Raw genomic sequence first — 21,516 nt, forward strand, 5'->3', positions numbered from 1 at the left:
CCACGTTAATTAGGGAACACTCCGCCAATTTGTGCCTAATTTCCGGACGCCACCGTTTTTTAATTTCGGCTTAAATTTTATGAAACCGAAATTGTTCACGGAGGTTAAATAGCAAGCATTTATAAGGTAAAAGTACCATTATTTTACTGCATGAATTTGAGGTTTGTCAACAAAGAGGTTTGGCAACACTACACGAGGAAAGTTAGGTAAGCCTCGAAATAGGAACACGACTATATCTACTTGTTTAAGAGCTGCATGGGTTAAAACCATTGGAGATCAATGTCAAATGGAGATCAATGGTTAAAACACAGAGCAAGTTAAACTCGGAACGCTTAACGATGCCCGGTTATCTTTATCATCATTGTTTCGAATTAATTAAATCAAATCGAAATTTGTTCGGTGATGTTGACAAGTAAAAAAAGAAGGAGGCACTGGCAAAAGCAACAACAAAACAGGCCTAATATTTTTTCCGTTAAAGCACAAAACATAATTTGAAATTTTGTAAGACAAAATAATATAGTGTACTAAAAAATTAGGAACAACGATAAAACCTGATCCACTCGTCAGCTCATGGTGTTGCTTGTGATCTAATGCCGCTTAGAGGTTGTATACATACCCTAAATTGGGCCTAATGCAAACATTAGAATTTGGCGGGGCGATTCGCCATGTTGTTTGCAAGCATATACGCTTCTCATGGGCGTCGCCAGGATTTTTTCTATAGGGGGGCAAAAAATTTTTGCCAAAAATGTCTGCATTTCTCAACATATTCTCGATTTATCAGTTTTAGAGGGGGGCAGGGACATTTTTGCCCCCCCCCCCAACTCATTAAATTTACACCACTTCGTGCCTCTTTCTCTTTTCTTTTTTTTATCTCTTTTCTTTTTCTTCTTCTTCTTTTTTTGTTTTTTTTGTTTTGGTTTTCCAGGCCCCCCCCCCCCTTGCCCCCTCCTCGCTACGCCCATGGCGCTTCTCCGTTTAAGCTTGCATGGCCTGGGCCCATTTGGTTTTCCTCGATTAAAAAAAGTATGGTCATTTTCTTGGTAAAACCACCAACCCTCTTTGGCACAAAAATCATTACACACACCTTTTTCTGCATGCAGGGAAAGTGGTAGCTTCACAGTTAATCTATTATTCCCTGCGAAAAATATCTTCAGACATACTAGGTCAACCATCCCATACATAGGGTAAAGGATAAATCATAATTGGTATCTCCAAAGGATTTCTGTGGTTATGGCGTTAGGCAGTCCACGGATGCACACGGAAGTAATTGAAAACCGCAGAGATATTTTTTCAACGACAGACAAATCTTATATTTTGATACAGATTCAAATCTATTAATTCAAAATAAATTCTTTATTCAATAGGTTTTTTTTTTTAGAATATTAACAAGGTTTATGTAAATATGGTATGTCCTTTCTCTATGGTTGTGTCAACAGGAAAAGAGTAAATAAACAAACTAAATAACAATTAATGCAAGCGTTCACGATAAAGTAATCATACCTACTTTTTGAATGCTAAAGGTAGTAATAAATCATGGAAGAATATGCATGGACCCGAATCATCTGCCAAAGCCGGTTAATCTAACATTGGTCATTTCAAAAACGAAGGCTCCCCTTAGGCCAAAAAAAAAGTCTCCGGTTTCTGGTATGCGCGCGCGTCACCGTAGCCATGCGCGTCGGCAAAATGAAAAAAAAAAAAATTTCAATGAAAGATGATGTCTCAAAACCGCCAAACTCACTGGTTTGACTGGAATCCTGCTGCTGCACAATTTTAACGTGTTTTTAGATTGGGTTATGGTCGAGAATAAGCTTTATGTGGCCTCTCTGGACTCCCATATATTTGCACTAAGTTTAGTCGTGCACCATTTGCAGTCATTAGCCGACATTTGAAGCAAAAACAATCAGGTAAAAAAAAAAAAAAAAGCCGCGTCGCCGCACCACTTTTTGGGCAAGCTCCATACCAGAAAACCGGAGACTTTTTTGGGGCCTTATCTATTCGTATTTTTTTAAGCGCACGTTGTAATCGACTAAAAGGCCGACACTGTGTAAAATAGTATCCGCCGAGCACGCTAACATTGACAAAGTTACAGATCAATTAGCCCGACTAATTCTACCTCCGTGGTACAACCGAATGCTATTGTTATTATTGTTTGCACTAGTTTGTTTGGAATGGGAAGAACGACATGTCACAGCTGGCTCTGCTCAAACACGAGTTACATTCCGAAAGTTGACCGATCATTGGATGCGAAAGCTCCCGCTCTCCGGAGCTCCGCCACTGATCTCCATCGACGTGACGTGCCTGACTTGGGGTGACGTAAGCATAAATTATCATAAGTGTACTGCTGGAGTTGTGATACTGGCGCTACCATACCAAATGATTCGAGGCAACGACGGTGACGTCACGTCTGACGCCCTCATTCGGCAAACCGGTGCAAGGGTTGAGCCTCACGGCGAACACATTGAGCTGTAAGTTTTCAGACTATTTTGTTGTTTTTCTTCAAAAGTTTCGCTGTTTGGGAACAATGTAAGGGATTTGATGGAATGTCATGAATGTGTAGTTCAATCCAGGGTAACTGTCTCTCTCATTTGTATTCTCTTTACCGGTTTTTGGGGGGTCTTTTTGTCCTCGCGTGGGTATGTGACTATGCTACTGTGAAGCCGTCATGCACCAAAGTACATGTACATGTACAGTATTGTACAATGTATGCCATTATTGCCAAATCGGTGGAGCGTTTGTATGGCTAGGGGCACCCGTAATTCAACGCTCCACTAAGTAGAGCTATTATGTACATGTACATGTGTTTAACCATGTAGTTCTATGTGTTTTTCACAGTACAGAATGTACACCACTCCATGTACATGCATGAGACATCGTAACATTTGGGATTGACTGACCCTGGGGTAAGGTTTTATATATTGTTGATGTACCCTAACGTGGCGCGGCCCCTAACGTGGCGCACTTTGATTTTTTCGCCTGTAGCGCCTAGCTAGAGCAAAAGTTTTAACTGAAATTTCACAGAAAGAGAAATTTCATCAAGTTCTAAACACTCCCGTTCATAAATCGCGAGTTTATTTACCCGTTACAAAGTTAAAAGAAAAAATTATTTTGGCGTGAGTTTCCGTTTTTATTTTCAAGTGCAAAGTGAACCCTTTGAAAATGCCCCGAAAAATAAGAAAATAATTTTCTGACAAACAACTGGCTGGGTTTGTAAGTAAAGATAATAATAATTTATCAGAATTTATCAAGTTTACAGAAATTCTTAAATGTTAATTTGGAATTTTCTGAGATTTAATCAAGTGCGCCACGTAAGGGAACACTCCGCCAATTTGTGCCCAATTTCCGGACGTGACCGTTTTTGCATTTCGGATTAAATTTTATGAAACCGAATTTGTTCACAGAGGTTAAATAGCAAGCATTAAAAAGGTAAAAGTACCAGTATTTCACTGCATGAATTTGAGGTTTATCAACAAAGAGGTTTGGTGACACTACATGAGGAAAGTTGGGTAAGCTTCGAAGTGCGCCACGTTAGGGAACACGACTATATATTTATTATTATTTTTGAAGACGATTATTGAACTAAAACTAGTAAAAGTGTGTCTAGAAGTTAGACCCAGATATGATTATGAAACTGTGTATTATTAAGGGAATAAATGTGTGCTCCGGAAGGTTTTTATCACTCTGTTTAAGACCACTTAGAGTCTACTCCTAGAACTATGAGGCTCCACAAGCGAAGTGATAGTGTGCGCATGCGTACAAGTGCATGTACCCGTACCCCCGCGGCGCGCTCCGAGCGAACCGAAAATCATCGCTCGATCACATGCGTGCACGTTTCAAGTGTCAGGTTGGCTCAGTGTGCGATGCGGAATGGGCATATTTTTCATCTTTTTAGCCAAAAAAACCCGACAAAATCCAGCGATGTTTGTTCTGCGCATATTTTGTGAGTATGTCATGAGGTGTAGTACGGAGTTTGGGGGCAAACTGTGCAGCAGTTCTGTGGGAAATTTCTGCATTTTGATGGACGTTTTTGTACTTAAATAGTGTTTTGTGCTGACAACAATTTTGCGGGGCTCTAAATCTATGAGGCTCCACTATACTAAGTGGAGCCTCATAGTTCTAGGAGTACTTAGAGTCTGGGTGCTGATAATTACCCGAGATGGATCAGCACCCAGACTCTAAGTGGTCTTAAACAGAGTGATAAATACCGACGGAGCAGTGAGCACATATTTATTCCCATTCATAAATACCTTTTCGGTAAAAAAAATCATATAATTCGTTCAAAACATCCCGATTTTGTTCAACAAATTAACTTTATGCTTTTTGAAACATCCCTCTTGCAAAATAATGGAGTGTTCAGCTGGCGAGTAAGATGTAAACAACCCTTTATGGAAATTGACGCACGCGTATCATGTTCTGCGCGATGTCGCGCAGAACGCACTTGGCGCGTTGTGTTTTGAATTTAGAACTATAAAATTCTGACTCCCTGGTAGTTTTCCCCTAAAAAAACCCCTGTATCTGTGGTTGTAAAGGCACGAAAGGGGTACGTACATTTAATACAAATCTTTGCTAATTAACACAACGTCCAAACGTTGTGTTTGAAGGATTGATTCTTCAAAATCACAACTTTTAACATTTTAAAGATGGCGCCGGCACGTAAAACGGATAAACTGCAGCCCTAATTATAATGTACCGTATTTTGGTACACTTAAATGACACAATTCCAGGTGTTACGATCGCGCAAGGCATGATGGGAAACAACATGGCGCTGCAAGATCGTACCCACGGGGCACGAGGTTGGTGTTGCGCATGCCTACGTGAGGATTGTGAACGTTCAACCAATGAAACGATAAGAGGCACTGGATTTTTAGGAATGCGTAAACTGTCTTAGGTATTTATGAATATGTAATAAATAGGCAATACTTATTTTTTTTGTTTCAGGGTTTTGTTTTGGGGGTTTTCTATTCCTACCTCCATGATATGATCAAGCATCCGATTCGTAATAAACCGTAGTGATCGAGAAGTGATTGATTGGTGTCCAGCTTTCATCCGTGTTTAATCAAGGACGGACCCCAGCCCTAGAATTATAGTAGGGTAGACCACCACAGTAAAGCCTTTACTCAGCGATGTCATCTCCAGGCGCATAAGATCGCACACACTGGTGAGAAGCCATTTGTTTGTGAGACCTGTAGAAAAGCCTTTTATAAGAAAAGTAATCTACGCGAACATGACAGGGTACACCATAGAGCAAGGACCCAAGGAGTCAGAACTCTTGGGCGATTTACATTTTGACCATTAACATACCAATCCCTCGGGAATGTCTGTAGCTACAGCACTGTGACCGCAAGCCTCGACCATTCAAAGCGTGAATGCCAGCGGCCTTTGAACACGATGATCGTCGCCGCCTTTTTAGTTGGTAACCAACAACCTCCCTATATGCTGCATAATAAGTCATGTCACGTCGCTGCTCTTTTTTGAAAAATATATTTTACGACAAGATAGGTTTTTACAACTGCGCAGTTGTTAGATGTGAGTTATGAACTCAAGTTAGCAATGTGCAGTTGTTGGTGCTTAAAAGCGTTATCTGTCCCTGTAATTTGGAGATAAATTGGATTTCTTTCAGATAAGTTTTCATGTATTTTCAGACATTTTAATTGGCAATATATCATTGATGAAATGTGTTTTATTAGAAAATTTCACAAGTTTTCACACTAAAGGTACAGAGCATTTTGTTCTTCATGAAATGATTGTTTCAGTGATGTTGACCACATTGTTAGCCAGTATTAGCCAACTCCGAACAAACACTTCAAAATCATTCATTTTTAGCGATGTATGACAACTGCGCATGCGTATTTACCATGGTACTGTCTACGAAGCCATGCAAACTCCTTTTTTTGGCATTAGTGAGCGCGGATCTCTATTGTGTCGAGATTAGCGTAGTGAGCAACTGAGCAAGCTGGCCGCCAGGTGCTTTCTATTGTAGCTTTCGAGCGCGGCGACCATCATTTTACTTTTGAAGTCTTGGAGTACGAACTCCTTGGGTCCTTGCTCTATGGGTACACACTGGTGAGAAACTATTTCTTTGTGAGACCTGTGGTAAAGCCTTTACACATCAAACTAAGTAGTCTACACCAACATAACAGGATGCACACTGGTGAGAAACCATTCGTTTGTGAGACCCTGTGGTAAAGCCTTTTCTTAGAAAAGAAGTCTACACCAACATGACAGGGTGCACACTGAGAGACCATTTTTTGTTAGGAACATGTGATAAAAGCCCTTGCTTACAGTTCTGTTTAATCGTTGTTGCGTTAAAGAGATCTGAAAGAGAGAGGTGGTTGTGTAATAAAAAGGGAGGGGGTCTTACATTTTTATACCCAGATGATTTCAACGAAGGTTGGAGTGTCTATGCATGCTATTAGTCTTTTGAGCCACCTGGTCTCATACCTTCTTGTTTGTCAATATGTCCTGTCTTATTACTTGCCATGGACGTGAAAATGTCTTGCAAGCTTGTCTCATCGATTCCTTGCCAACTTGTCGCGCCCCTTTCCCATCTTGCTCAGCCCTTGTCATCATCTTGCCAGATTTCTTGCCAGCTTGTCTCATCCCACGCCACCTTGTCCCATCCCTTGCCAACTTGTCTCGCCCCTTTCCCATCTTGCTCAGCCCTTGTCATCATCCAGCTTGGCAGTTTTCTTGCCAACTTGTCTCACCCCTTTCCCATCTTGCTCATCCATTGTCATCATCTTGCCAGATTTCTTGCCACCTTGTCTCATCCCTTGCCAACTTGTTTCACCCCTTTGCCATCTTGCTCTGCCCTTGTCATCGTCTTGCCAAATTTCTTGCCAGCTTGTTTCATCCCATGCCACCTTGTCTCATCCCATGCCACCTTGTCTCATCCCATGCCACCTTGTCTCATCCTTTGCCAACTTGTCTCGCCCCTTTCCCATCTTGCTCAGCCCTTGTCATCATCTTGCCAGATTTCTTGCCAGCTTGTCTCATCCCATGCAACCTTGTCTCATCCTTTGCCACCTTGTCTCGCCCCTTTCCCATCTTGCTCAGCCCTTGTCATCATCTTGCCAGATTTCTTGCTAACTAGTCTCATCCCATGCCACCTTGTCTCATCCCTTGCCAACTTGTCTCACCCCTTTCCCATCTTGCTCAGCCCTTGTCATCATCTTGTCAGATTTCTTGCCAGCTTGTCTCATCCCATGCCACCTTGTCCCATCTTTTGCCAACTTGTCTTGCCCCTTTCCCATCTTGCAGTCTATAAATTTCTCTGTTTCAGCTAAAATGGGCCAGGGAACCAGACTACAAAAACATGATTGGTTTTCTTGGTTTTTCCAGCATCTACAAGCCCAAAAAGTGAAACAAGTCAGTTAATAACAATATTTGCTATATCATACTAATCCTCCAAATCCATTTATTTCTGATATTGCAGCAAAAGCAAATGTTGTACATTCCCTTTTTAACAGGATTTAATTTGTATGCCCAGCGGCGAAGCCAAAGGGGCATACTGTTTCCGCCTTGTCCTTCCGTGGGTGGGTGAGCTTGTCTTACATACGCAGTGTGGACTTCCGAACAAAAGACGTCCACATAATGTAGGTAGCAGCGACGAAGTGTGGACTTGCCCACGTCCACACAGTGTTTCCCCATTTCTGGAAAACAGGTTTAGAGGCATTTTTGGGTTAGGTTTATCTGTAGCAGAATGAAGAGAAACACTAAAGGGAATCATTGAAAAAAAATTGGGTTGTAAGAGTTTTCACAGTTTGAGAAAAATGAGTTTTTCCACTGGTGTTCCTTAACTACACGAAAAGAAAGGAAAGTCCACACTAGGTATGTGAAACAAGTCTGTGTGTGTGTGTGGGTGTGAGTTTGTCTTACATTCCCTATGTGGACTTGTGAACAAGAGATGTCCACATAATGCATGTTGTGTTAACGTTATGTGGACTAAGCCGTGTCCACATAAGGTTTTGCCCTTTCTGGAAAACAGGTTTAGAGGCATTTTTGGGTTAGGGTTATCGGTAGCAGAATGAAGAGAAACACTATAGGGAATCGAAGAGAAACACTATAGGGAATCATAGAAAAAAAATTGGGTTAAAAGAGTTTTCACAGTGTAAGTAAAGTTATTTTTTGTACCGAGTTTTCTTAACTACACGAAAACAAAGGAATGTCCACACAAGGTATGTAACGTAAACCTGGGTGTGTGTGTGTGTGTGTCTGGACAAATCTTGTCAGCGCGATAACTTGAGAAATACTTAACATATGAACTTCAAATTTGGTTTGTGTATTGTTCTTGGTAATCCTAAGAAACCTATTGCATTTGCGGCCGACAGATCAAGGGTCAAGGTCTCAGTGACTAAAACAAAAGAAATTTTGTCAGCGCGATAACTTGAGAAATACTTTACATATGAACTTCAAATTTGGTTTGTGCATTGTTCTTTGTAATCCCAAGAAGCCTATTGCATTTGGGGCCGAAAGGTCAAGGGTCAAGGTCACAGAGGCTGAAACAATAGAAATTTTGTCAGCACGATAACTTGAGAAATACTTTACATATGAACTTCAAATTTGGTTTGTAGATTGTCCTTGGCAATCCTAAGAAGCCTTTTGCATTTGGGGCCAAAAGGTCAAGGGTCAAGGTCACAGTGGCTAAAACGAAAGAAATTTGTCAGCGCGATAACTTGAGAAATACTTTACATATGAACTTCAAATTTGGTTTGTGGATCGTTCTTGGTAATCCAAATAGGCCTATTGCATTGGGGGTCGAAAGGTCAAGGGTCAAGGTTACAGTGGCTAAAACAATAGAAATCTTGTATTTATTCTGAGATCATAGGGATTAGGGATAAATTCATATAAAACCTACAGAAGACACTAATGCTGTCAATGAATGTTCCATGTGACCAAGGATTACATATCTTTGAATATAGACTGGTTCCCTGCCCTTACAATTCACAAATGTCGATGATTTGCTCCATTTCATTAGTGGGGTCAGGAAACCAGACTACGAAAACCACAGGCGTTGCAAGACCATTTTGAATGGGGAAGGGGGGGGGGGGTGCCATCATAAAATTTGCCGATGGAACGTCATGCAAAATGTTTGCAATTGATAATTTCTGCCTAAAAGGATTCCTTTAACTTCCTTTTCTAATTTCCTCAACAAATATATGAATGTTTTATTATGTTGATTACTTTGAATGGATTTAATTTTTCAGTAAATTCAACTTCAACATGACAGAATGTAGAATAATTTGCCATTGGTTGCAGAACCAGATGTTAACTTGGGGGGGGGGGGGTTGAACAGCAGTGTTAAATAATTACATTCTCCATTTTTCCTTCTTCCCTCTTCCTTTCCCCTTCCTTCTCCTTTCTTCATTTTCTATTTTGCCGACAGCACCATGATTTTGCCAACAAAACTGACAGCCTGAGCCCCCCCCCCCCCCCCCCCCCCCGTTGCGACGCCCGTGACGAGAACATTATTGTTTGGCTTTATATTTTTCCAGCAAGTACAATCTCAAAACTTTAAACAAGTCAGTGTTTCAATATTTGCCTTGTAATGCCCTCCAAATCGATCCATGTCTGAAAATTACAGCAAAATTAAATGTTCTATATTCCCTTTAAAGCACACATCAAACACATTGTATATGGGATAAAAATGTAGCAGTAAAGCGGCAGCATATTCGTTTTGTTTGTATTTTCCCACACAGTCTGTTGGTGACAACGAGGCAAGTGGAGTCCTGTCTGGAATCTGAACATTTTGAATCTATGAAGGAGGGGGACTACAGCAGGGTAACATCCAGCCCATGTGATGATGCATTCATAGTGTGCAGCATTCTGTAACTTTAGACATATGCTTGAAGAACTCAATGCAATTTTTTAGTATGCCATCAAGATAAGCACGTCAGAAAAACGGACAAAAACTGCAGGCATTGATGGTTACTCTGTGATGAAGCTTGTTAATCTAGTTCCGAGCTGAATCATCATTAAAGGATGAGCTCTTGAGGGAAACCATTTCCTAGTGAAACCTATATGATAGCTTTTACATCCTTGTATGTAAAACATGATGCATTCCAGTAAGAAACCCTTTTGTTGTGAGACCTGTGGTAAAACCTTTACAGTGCGAAGTCATCTACCAAAACATAACAGGAGACACACTGCTGAGAAACCCTTTGTTTGCGAGAAATGCGGTGAAGCCTTTGCATTCAAAGGTGAACTATGCATCCATGTCAGGGTACATACTGGTGAGAAACCATTTGTTTGTGAGACCTGTGGTAAAGCGTTCCCAACGAAAAGTGATTTATACACACATGAAAGTGTTCACACTGGTGATAAACCATTTGTTTGTGAGACATGTGGTAAAGCCTTTAAACAAAAATGCAATTTATGCACACATGAAAGTGTTCACACTGGTGTTAAACCATTTGTTTGTGAGACCTGTGGTAAAGCCTTTAGACAGAGAGGTAGTTTAAGCTTACATGAAAGGTTGCACACTGGTGAGAAACCATTTGTTTGCGAGACCTGTGGTAAAGCATTCCCAACGAAAAGTGATTTATGCAAACATGACAGAGTACACACTGGTGAGAAACCATTTGTTTGTGAGACCTGTGGTAAAGCCTTTACACAGAGAGGTAATTTAAGCATACATGAAAGGGTGCACACTGGTGAGAAACCATTTGTTTGTGAGACCTGTGGTAAAGCCTTTGCAAAGAAATGTACTTTACGCATACATCAAAGGGAGCACACTGGTGAGAAACCATTTGTTTGTGAGACCTGTGGTAAAGCCTTTACACAGAAATGTACTTTACGCATACATCAAAGGGAGCACACTGGTGAGAAACCATTTGTTTGTGAGACCTGTGGTAAAGCCTTTTCGCGGAAATATAATTTATGCATACATCAACGGGAGCACACTGGTGAGAAACCATTTGTTTGTGAGACCCCTGGGAAAGCCTTTGCAAAGAAATGTACTTTACGCATACATCAAAGGGAGCACACTGGTGAGAAACCATTTGTTTGTGAGACCTGTGGTAAAGCCTTTACACAGAAATGTACTTTACGCATACATCAAAGGGAGCACACTGGTGAGAAACCATTTGTTTGTGAGACCCGTGGTAAAGCCTTTACACAGAAATGTACTTTACGCATACATGACAGGGTGCACACTGGTGAGAAACCATTTGTTTGTGAGACCCCTGGGAAAGCCTTTGCACAGAAATGTACTTTACTCATACACCAAAGGGAGCACACTGGTAAGAAACCATTTGTTTGTGAGACCTGTGGTAAAGCCTTTGCACAGAAATGTACTTTACGCATACATCAAAGGGAGCACACTGGTGAGAAACCATTTGTTTGTGAGACCTGTGGTAAAGCCTTTTCGCGGAAATATAATTTATGCATACATGAAAGGGAGCACACTTGTGAGAAACCATTTGTCTGTGAGACCTGTGGTAAAGCCTTTACACGGAAAAGTCATTTACGCGTACATGAAAAGGTGCACACTGGTGAGAAACCATTTGTTTGTGAGTTCTGTGGTAAAGCCTTTATACAGAGCGGTAATTTAAGCATACATGAAAGGGTGCACACTGGTGAGAAACCATTTGTTTGTGAGACCTGTGGTAAAGCCTTTACACAGAAAAGTAATTTACGCGTACATGAAAATGTGCACACTAATGAGAAACCATTTGTTTGTGAGATCTGTGGTAAAGGCTTTTCACAGAAAAGTAATTTACACACACATGAAAAGGTGCACACTGGTGAGAAACCATTTGTTTGTGAGACCTTTGGTAAAGCCTTTAGACATAAAGGTACTTTGCCTGTTCATTAAAAGGTGCACAGAAACCCTTTGTTTTTGAGAATTGTGGTAAAGGCTTTACGCGTACATGAAAAGGTGCACACTGGTGAGAAACCGTTAGTTTGTGAGACCTGTGGTATAGTCTTTACTGAGAAAAATAGTCTACGCAAACATGACAGGGTGCACACTGGTGAGAAACCATTCGTCTGTGAGACCTGTGGTAAAGCCTTTACTGTACTGAGAAAAGTAGTCTACGCACTCATGACAGGGTGCACACTGGTGAGAAACCATGTTTGTAGGACCTGTGGAAAAGCCTTTACTCAACCAATTTCTCTACGCAGACATGAACGAATGCACACAGGTGAGAAACCATTTGTTTGTGAGACCTGTGGTAAAGCCTTCACTGATAAACGCAGTCTGCGCATACATGACTACGGCGCTCCATGAGTGCCGTCCACTTCGTTATTTACTCAGATAATTTATCACGTCATGTTGACATATCGCCGAGAGCAAGGCGACTTATTCACATAATTGTATCGCCCAGTCGACTTACCGAAGTCGACTTGGTGACTTGTCCAGATGCATTATCTCTCCAAGTCGACTTCGAGAAGTCAACATGACGACTTGTCCAGAGGCATTATCTCTCCAAATCATCTTCCATAAGTCGACATGACGACTTGTCCAGATGTGTTATCTCGTCAAGTCGACTTTCCGAAGTCGAGATGACGACTTGTACAGATGTATTATCTCGCCCAGTTGACTTCTCGAAGTCGAGATGACGACTTGTCCAGATGAAATATCTCGCTAAGTCGACTTCCTGAAGTCGAGATGACAACTTGTCGAGATAAATTATCTCGCCAAGTCGACTTACGATGCGGAGATGATGACATGCGAAAATCTCGTTCTGCATAGATATCCCGTTTTTGAAGCACAGTCGTGGATTCTTTCTTGTTCGTCGGTGCATTTGAGGTTTTCCCCACCCGTTCTGATATGAACAATAAACTGGCAGAGTAAATTAGATTGTGTGTGTGGGCATTGCACTGAAGGTCATTTTGCTGATAAATGCATTCAGTAGAATTAATTTTTATTCAGAAATGATCATTAAAAAGTTCAAAAGGAACATTGATAATGAATGTGATAGTTACCTAAAAATTAAGACGAATTGATAATTATAAGAATTGGTAATCTGAAAATGCTATAAAGAAACTGGTTTTCAACCATCATGTTCTTATTTATCTATCCTAAACTCGGTAACATGTTTGTTTCTGCCCTTTGCAAAAGAATAAATCCTCTTCTGGGCTTCTGGTTCACAGCATAGTATTACAAAAGAAACTTTTGTCACAGTGCTTGTAGAAAGGAGCTTAAAACTGCAGTGCGACAGTGTAATCAACAAATTCTGTTTTCAGGTATTCATTTATGTAGCTGTTTTCGGCACCTTGAAATGAGCAAACAATTTTGGAAAATGTATACATTTAAAACGAAATGCGTTTCTTCTTTTTGAAATTGCAATAATGCCACGTTAAGCTGAGAATGGACCAATCCAGTACGCCCCGCCCACTGCGCACGTGGGCAAATTATTACGTGCTCCTCTCCAATGCCACACTGCATTTTCCTGCCGCGCGCACTGTACGCGCGTGCACGCATGTCGGACTTTTGTGCACGCATGTCGGACATAAATCACGGCTGTGATTGGTCAGAATACCATGGGGCGGTGCTTACTGGATCGGTCCATTCAGTTTGGTATCCATCATTTTCGGATTCAGAGCCCCCGAATTAGGTACAATGGCTATATGTTGCCAACTTCTGTTCAAAATAGGGCACATGCTCCTGATAGCAATCTATACATTTAAAAAAGTAATGCTTTTTAATTTCGCGGTCATGGCCCCTTTAATCCCATGAATCAGCTTGGTATCCATCATTTTCGGATCCGGATTCAGCACCCCCGAATTAGGTAAACAAGTGCGAGTGCTTAATAAGCTCTGGCGGTGTTGCAAGAAGTCTGGCACTAATGAACTCGATGAAAACGATCCCTGTCAGAGCTGGAAACTGCATGCAGCGCCGATGGCACATATACCCTTGAGCTACATGTATATCAAATTCAAATATAATAGCTCTATGCTTGAGACCCATAAGTTACTCAGAGCAGGGGCGGATCCAGGAATTTTTGCAGGGGGTGGTTTTCATCATCAGCCAAAAAAAAATCTGAAAATGTACACAGGTTTTTTTTTTTTTTTTGGGGGGGGGGGGGTTGCATTACTTTTGAGGAATTTTTGTTTTGTTTTGTTTTTTGACAGAGCTGGGCGGGGGGGGGGGGGGGGGGGGGGGCACCCCAAAAACCCCACCCCTGGATCCGCGCCTGTAGGGGCCTGAGGCCAGAGCAAAGGTCTGTCACCTGGGAACCAACGAATAAGCCCCCTATCTAGCCCCCATATTTCATGTGTGAATGTCGATTACTTTATCACACGTTATCTTTCCTCTATTAAAAAAAATCATAAACAATGCCACTAATTGTAACAAACAATTATTGTCAAATATCTCATGTACATGTATTTTGTTTTAACAATTGCACATGTACAATTTGGTACTTCTTTCTTCATTGTTAGTACTAGTGACGGTTTTCATTATGGGTTCGTTTTGGGTCAATTTTTTTCGGGGGGGGGACCGACTGACACCAAAGTGACTTAATATATTGTAGAAGACGTTGCCAGAGCTTAAAATAGCTATATTACAAACTTCTACTCAAAAAACATCTTATTACTCTAAAATTAACCTTTAAAAAAAAATATCTCCCCACTTATCCCAAATTATATTGAGCAGCTTCACGAGAGGGCGCTATTTATGAGGGATTTTCGCTGCGCGCGCGATGTGTACTGTACAGACATGACAGACGTCGTGTACTTTTTTACGTACGTGATCGTGAATGAATGAACGTACCATTCAGCTGGCAACCTGGTCCTGGCTTCCGGTAGGTTTGTAACCAAAATCATTGAAGTTTTTAATGTTGTTGAAACTTAAACGAAATGTATTATAGATTTTGCTTCAAATAGCAATTGTAGAGTTTAGGAGACGGTTCCCCTATTGATGAGGTTTATAAATAAATAGCATCATAATCATAGAGCAAGGAACAGATTAACAATAACAAACATGTCACGAATGGAATAGACTTGGGGCCTACATGACTAGATTAGAACGAAAACGCCACGGGTGACCGTTTTAGCCGATTTTCGGCTAATTTTGATATTTTTTTTGTTCAAAAACAAATTTGACAGAACCTAGCTCCATGGGCCAACCAATGCAAAGTTCTTGTACAAAATAATGCCAATAGTTGGTTCTCGTTGCTGGACCAAAACATTAAGGGATCTGACCATTCCATCTAAAAGCATTTTCATTGAATAGTTGGTCAAAATTATATGGTAATGGAGCAGACTGGGACCTTAAGTGCTCAAAACGATGCAAAGTGATCAGGCCAACTTGACTCACTCTTTAACCAGCAAATTTATCCAAATCTGTTACTGGGTAAAATAATAGTTTCTCAGTATTTCACCAACCAAGTTTGAAAACTCAATTCCATTTTTAAAGGAGAGTTTTCTTCAATATTTGGCAGTAGCTTGCACAAGAGAAGGAAGTCAAGTGATTTCAAAATGAGGCTAAAGACTAGACTTCTACATGTCCATCCATGGTCCAACTGTTTGACATGACTGGCTTCTTCATTCAATGTCATTAGTCTGGTGCCTGAAGGGGAAATGTGCAGAAATAGTGGTATGGTACCCAACATCCTATATAATTCTTTTGGCACAGTCAGCTGACAGTTGATTAATGCGGTCCTACCAAAGCACGACAACAAGCGTCAACAAGCGTCAACAAGCCTCAACGGTCGTCAACGAGCATCAACAAATTTTGTACATGCTTTTGAACATTAAAAGTAGCTTTATATGGTAGAAAAAGCAACAAAGAACATTTTCTGCATATATCAATTAAAGTTAAAATTATTTAAAAACTTGGTTTTGGTTTCTTTATTGCTTTTTCTACCATATAAAGCTATTTTTAATGTTCAAAAGCATGTACAAAATTTGTTGATGCTCGTTAACGACCGTTCACTTAATGACGCTTGTTGACGCGCTTTAGTAGGACCCGATTAATGCAGTACTGAAGAGTTGTTGGACTGTATGGTTCATGTGCCAGTCTATTTTCTTGTATTGCATGTTTTCAGTACCTAAGGCTTAAGTTTTGGGACTCTCATACACAGTATTAAGAGTCCCAAATTTTCGGACTAGGTAATGGAGCTACCGCTACCAAAGTAGTTTGGTTGGAATAAGGGCATAAAATGCGACAGGGTGTTTTTGCAAGGCACTTACAATTCCCATCCAGTCGAACTCCAACACCAGGGTTTGTTGGAATCCGTTGGAGTGAGTACTGCAATAGTAAAATACTTTTACTGTACAGAAATTGATAAACCAGAGTATACATCATCTAGATTTATAAAATTATGCCTAAAGGTTTTTTCATTCAAAGTCCCATTCACTTTCAGAAATGCAGTTGGAACAGTCCCAACTTTAGTTGCGACCTCTTAACTATTCTGACCTCAACCATGTTAATTGTAGTACAGACTGATGTTAAAGTGTATCATATCTTATCAGTTATTAACGGTACATAATCTTTTCTGAAATATGTTTCAGACCTACATGTATCGATCACATCATTTTTGCTGATTGTTGAATGGAAAACTGAAGGCAGATAGATCTGTACCATTGTAAGTATAATTCTAGAAACTAATACACAAAACTAAGGAAAGTACATTTTAAAGAAACAAACAACACATTTTTAGATTAAAGGGAATATACAACATTTGAAAATATCAAAAAGCAAAACTACCAAATTAATAACTTACTGGACAGTTAGTGAATGACATTCTAAATCACATCCTTTAAAATCATTGCACCTGGCCGGTGTGCTAAAATTTTCAAGAATATTTTTGTCTCAATTTCCAACGCTGGTCGGCCAACCAGAGTTGGAAAAAAATGAGTTTTTGTAAACACTGCCCCCAAGTTACCATATTTAATTACCGCAATTGTTTGCAACCGATTACCTGTCTTTGAACAAGTACAAGCCAGATGGTTCCCTGCCCTTACAATTCACAGATGTCTATAAATTGCTCCGTTTCATTAGTGGGGTCAGGGAACCAGACTACAAAAACCACAGGTGTTGCTAGACCATTTTCAATGGTGGGGGGGGGGGCCATCATGAAATTTGCCGACGGACCGTCACGCAAAATGTGTGCAATTGAATCTGCCTATCCTTTAACTGCCTTTTCTACTTTCCTCCACAAATATGAATGGGTAATTATGTTGATTACTTTGAATGGATTTACTTTTTCAGTAAGTTCAACTTCAACATGACAGAATGTAGAATAATTTGCCATAGGTTGCAGAACCAGATGTTAAATTCAGGGTTTTTTTTAACAGCAGTGTTAAATAATGACATTCTCCATTTTTTCTTCTTCCCACTTCCTTTCCCCTTCCTTCTCCTTTCTTCATGTTCTATTTTGCCGACAGCACCATGATTCGCTTTATAATGCCCTCCAAATCGATCCATGTCTGAAAATTACAGCAAAATCAAATGTTCTATATTCCCTTTAAAGCACACATCAAACACATTGTATATGGGATAAAAATGTAGCAGTAAAGCGGCAGCATATTCATTTTGTTTGTATTTTCCCACACAGTCTGCTGGTGAAAACGAGGCAAGTGGATTCCTGTCTGCAATCTGAACATTTAGAATCTATGAAGGAGGGGGACTACAGCAGGGTAACATCCAGCCCATGTGATGATGCATTCATAGCCTGTAGCATTCTGTAACATATGCTTGAAGAACTCAATGCAATTTTTTAGTATGCCATCAAGATAAGCACGTCAGAAAAACGGACAAAAACTGTAGGCATTTATGGTTACTCTGTGACGAAGCTTGTTAATCTGGTTCCGAGCTGAATCATCATTAAAGGATGAGCTCTTGAGGGAAACCATTTCCTAGTGAAACCTATATGATAGCTTTTACATCCTTGTATGTAAAACATGATGTATTCCAGTAAGAAACCCTTTTGTTGTGAGACCTGTGGTAAAACCTTTACAGTGCGAAGTCATCTACGAAAACATAACAGGAGACACACTGCTGAGAAACCCTTTGTTTGCGAGAAATGCGGTGAAGCCTTTGTATTCAAAGGTGAACTATGCATCCATGTCAGGGTACATACTGGTGAGAAACCATTTCTTTGTGAGATCTGTGGTAAAGGCTTTACTGAGAAAAGCAAAATACGCATACATGAATTGGTGCACACTAACGAGAAACCATTTGTTTGTAAGACCTATGGTAAAGCATTCACACGGAAAGGTCATTTTTGCATATATGAAAGTGTTCACACTGGTGATAAACCATTTGTTTGTGAGACCTGTGGTAAAGCCTTTAAACAGAAAGGTAATTTATGCATACATGAAAGGGTGCACACTAACGAGAAGCCATTTGTTTGTGAGACCTGTGGTAAAGCCTTTACACATAAAGGTAATTTACACATTCATGAAAGGGTGCACACTGGTGAGAAACCATTTGTTTGTGAGACCTGTGGTAAAGCCTTTACACGTAAAGGTAGTTTACACATTCATGAAAGGGTGCACGCTGGTGAGAAACCATTTGTTTGTGAGACCTGTGGTAAAGGGTTTAACCTGAAATGTAGTTTACGGGAACATGAAAGGGTGCACACTGGTGAGAAACCCTTTGTTTGTGAGACCTGTGGTAAAGCCTTTATACAGAGAGGTTATTTTAGCATACATGAAAGGGTGCACACTGGTGAGAAACCATTTGTTTGTGAGACCTGTGGTAAAGCCTTTAGACTGAGAGGTGATTTAAGTATACATAAAAGGGTGCACACTGGCGAAAAACCATTTGTTTGTGAGACCTGTGGTAGAGCCTTTACACATCAAGGTAGTTTACACATTCATGAAAGGGTGCATACTGGCGAAAAACCATTTGTTTGTGAGACCTGTGGTAGAGGCTTTTCGCGGAGAGATTATTTATGCAAACATAAAAGAGTGCACACTGGTGAGAAACCCTATGTTTGTGAGATCTGTGGTAAAACCTTTACACAGAAAAGTTCTTTACGCACACATGAAATGTTGCACACAGGTGAGAAACCATTTGTTTGTGAGACCTGTGGTAAAGCCTTTAGACAGAGAGGTGATTTATGCATACATAAAAGGGTGCACACTGGTGAGAAACACTTTGTGTGATCTGTGGTAAAACCTTTAGACAGAAAAGTTCTTTACGCACACATGAAAAGTTGCACACTGGTGAGAAACCATTTGTTTGTGAGACCTGTGGTAAAGACTTTAGACAGAGAGGTGATTTATGCATACATGAAAGGGTGCACACTGGTGAGAAACCATTTGTTTGTGAGACCTGTGGTAAAGCCTTTACACAGAAAAGTCATTTAAGCTTACATGAAAAGGTGCACACTGGTGAGAAACCATTTGTTTGTGAGACCTGTGGTAAAGACTTTAGACAGAGAGGTGATTTATGCATACATGAAAGGGTGCACACTGGTGAGAAACCATTTGTTTGTGAGACCTGTGGTAAAGCCTTTACACAGAAAAGTCATTTAAGCTTACATGAAAAGGTGCACACTGGTGAGAAACCATTTGTTTGTGAGACCTGTGGTAAAGCATTCCTAACGAAAAGTGATTTATGCAAACATGACAGAGTACACACTGGTGAGAAACCATTTGTTTGTGAGACCTGTGGTAAAGCCTTTAAACAAAAATGCAATTTATGCACACATGAAAGTGTTCACACTGGTGATAAACCATTTGTTTGTGAGACCTGTGGTAAAGCTTTTAGACAGAGAGGTAATTTAAGCTTACATGAAAGGGTGCACACTGGTGAGAAACCATTTGTTTGTGAGACCTGTGGTAAAGCATTCCCAACGAAAAGTGATTTATGCAAACATGACAGAGTACACACTGGTGAGAAACCATTTGTTTGTGAGACCTGTGGTAAAGCCTTTACACAGAGAGGTAATTTAAGCATACATGAAAGGGTGCACACTGTTGAGAAACCATTTGTTCGTGAGACCTGTGGTAAAACCTTTGCAAAGAAATGTACTTTACGCATACATCAAAGGGAGCACACTGGTAAGAAACCATTTGTTTGTGAGACCTGTGGTAAAGCCTTTGCACAGAAATGTACTTTACGCATACATCAAAGGGAGCACACTGGTGAGAAACATTTGTGAGACCTGTGGTAAAGCCTTTAGACTAAGAGGTGATTTAAGTATACATGAAAGGGTGCACACTGGCCAAAAACCATTTGTTTGTGAGACCTGTGGTAGAGCCTTTACACATCAAGGTAGTTTACACATTCATGAAAGGGTGCACACTGGCGAAAAACCATTTGTTTGTGAGACCTGTGGTAGAGGCTTTTCGCGGAGAGATAATTTATGCAAACATAAAAGAGTGCACACTGGTGAGAAACCCTTTGTTTGTGAGATCTGTGGTAAAACCTTTACACAGAAAAGTTCTTTACGCACACATGAAAAGTTGCACACTGGTGAGAAACCATTTGTTTGTGAGACCTGTTGTAAAGCCTTTAGACAGAGTGGTGATTTATGCATACATGAAAGGGTGCACACTGGTGAGAAACACTTTGTTTGTGAGATCTGTGGTAAAACCTTTAGACAGAAAAGTTCTTTACGCACACATGAAAAGTTGCACACTGGTGAGAAACCATTTGTTTGTGAGACCTGTGGTAAAGACTTTAGACAGAGAGGTGATTTATGCATACATGAAAGGGTGCACACTGGTGATAAACCATTTGTTTGTGAGACCTGTGGTAAAGCCTTTACACAGAAAAGGCATTTAAGCTTACATGAAAAGGTGCACACTGGTGAGAAACCATTTGTTTGTGAGACCTGTGGTAAAGCATTCCTAACGAAAAGTGATTTATGCAAACATGACAGAGTACACACTGGTGAGAAACCATTTGTTTGTGAGACCTGTGGTAAAGCCTTTAAACAAAAATGCAATTTATGCACACATGAAAGTGTTCACACTGGTGATAAACCATTTGTTTGTGAGACCTGTGGTAAAGCTTTTAGACAGAGAGGTAATTTAAGCTTACATGAAAGGGTGCACACTGGTGAGAAACCATTTGTTTGTGAGACCTGTGGTAAAGCCTTTGCACAGAAATGTACTTTACGCATACATCAAAGGGAGCACACTGGTGAGAAACATTTGTGAGACCTGTGGTAAAGCCTTTAGACTAAGAGGTGATTTAAGTATACATGAAAGGGTGCACACTGGCGAAAAACCATTTGTTTGTGAGACCTGTGGTAGAGCCTTTACACATCAAGGTAGTTTACACATTCATGAAAGGGTGCACACTGGCGAAAAACCATTTGTTTGTGAGACCTGTGGTAGAGGCTTTTCGCGGAGAGATAATTTATGCAAACATAAAAGAGTGCACACTGGTGAGAAACCCTTTGTTTGTGAGATCTGTGGTAAAACCTTTACACAGAAAAGTTCTTTACGCACACATGAAAAGTTGCACACTGGTGAGAAACCATTTGTTTGTGAGACCTGTGGTAAAGCCTTTAGACAGAGAGGTGATTTATGCATACATGAAAGGGTGCATACTGGTGAGAAACACTTTGTGAGATCTGTGGTAAAACCTTTAGACAGAAAAGTTCTTTACGC

General features: G+C 40.4%; 2 protein-coding genes across 11 annotated transcripts in view; both read left to right on the plus strand.

Annotated features, from left to right (window-relative positions):
• Positions 1-2,319: 2,319 nt before the first annotated feature.
• Positions 2,320-21,516, plus strand: part of LOC119730449 (gastrula zinc finger protein XlCGF26.1-like) — a 53,102-nt gene continuing 33,905 nt past the window's right edge. Inside the window, exons 1-6 of one of the 10 annotated variants that reach the window (XM_038203353.1) lie at positions 2,413-2,465; positions 2,833-2,900; positions 4,936-5,155; positions 9,696-9,777; positions 16,456-16,529; positions 17,502-17,583. Coding sequence is in view for 5 of the 10 variants with exons in the window: in XM_038203348.1 (XP_038059276.1) it covers positions 10,049-11,812 (1,764 nt within the window). In the remaining 5 variants the exon portion in view is untranslated. Of the gene's footprint in view, positions 2,466-2,832; positions 2,901-4,935; positions 5,156-9,695; positions 12,525-14,673; positions 14,745-15,405; positions 15,539-16,455; positions 16,530-17,501; positions 17,584-21,516 lie in introns of those variants that run through there. The other 9 variants (XM_038203348.1, XM_038203349.1, XM_038203359.1 and 6 more) reach the window with 9 other exon arrangements.
• On the plus strand, positions 18,003-20,118 carry LOC119730261 (endothelial zinc finger protein induced by tumor necrosis factor alpha-like). Its single transcript, XM_038203067.1, has 2 exons — positions 18,003-18,018; positions 19,042-20,118. Exons 1-2 carry the CDS (start codon positions 18,003-18,005, stop codon positions 20,055-20,057), a joined length of 1,032 nt encoding a protein of 343 aa, XP_038058995.1. The 3' UTR covers positions 20,058-20,118.

The sequence above is a fragment of the Patiria miniata genome, unplaced genomic scaffold (assembly GCF_015706575.1).
Source record: "Patiria miniata isolate m_02_andy unplaced genomic scaffold, ASM1570657v1 HiC_scaffold_22, whole genome shotgun sequence".
NCBI classification, from domain to species: domain Eukaryota; kingdom Metazoa; phylum Echinodermata; class Asteroidea; order Valvatida; family Asterinidae; genus Patiria; species Patiria miniata.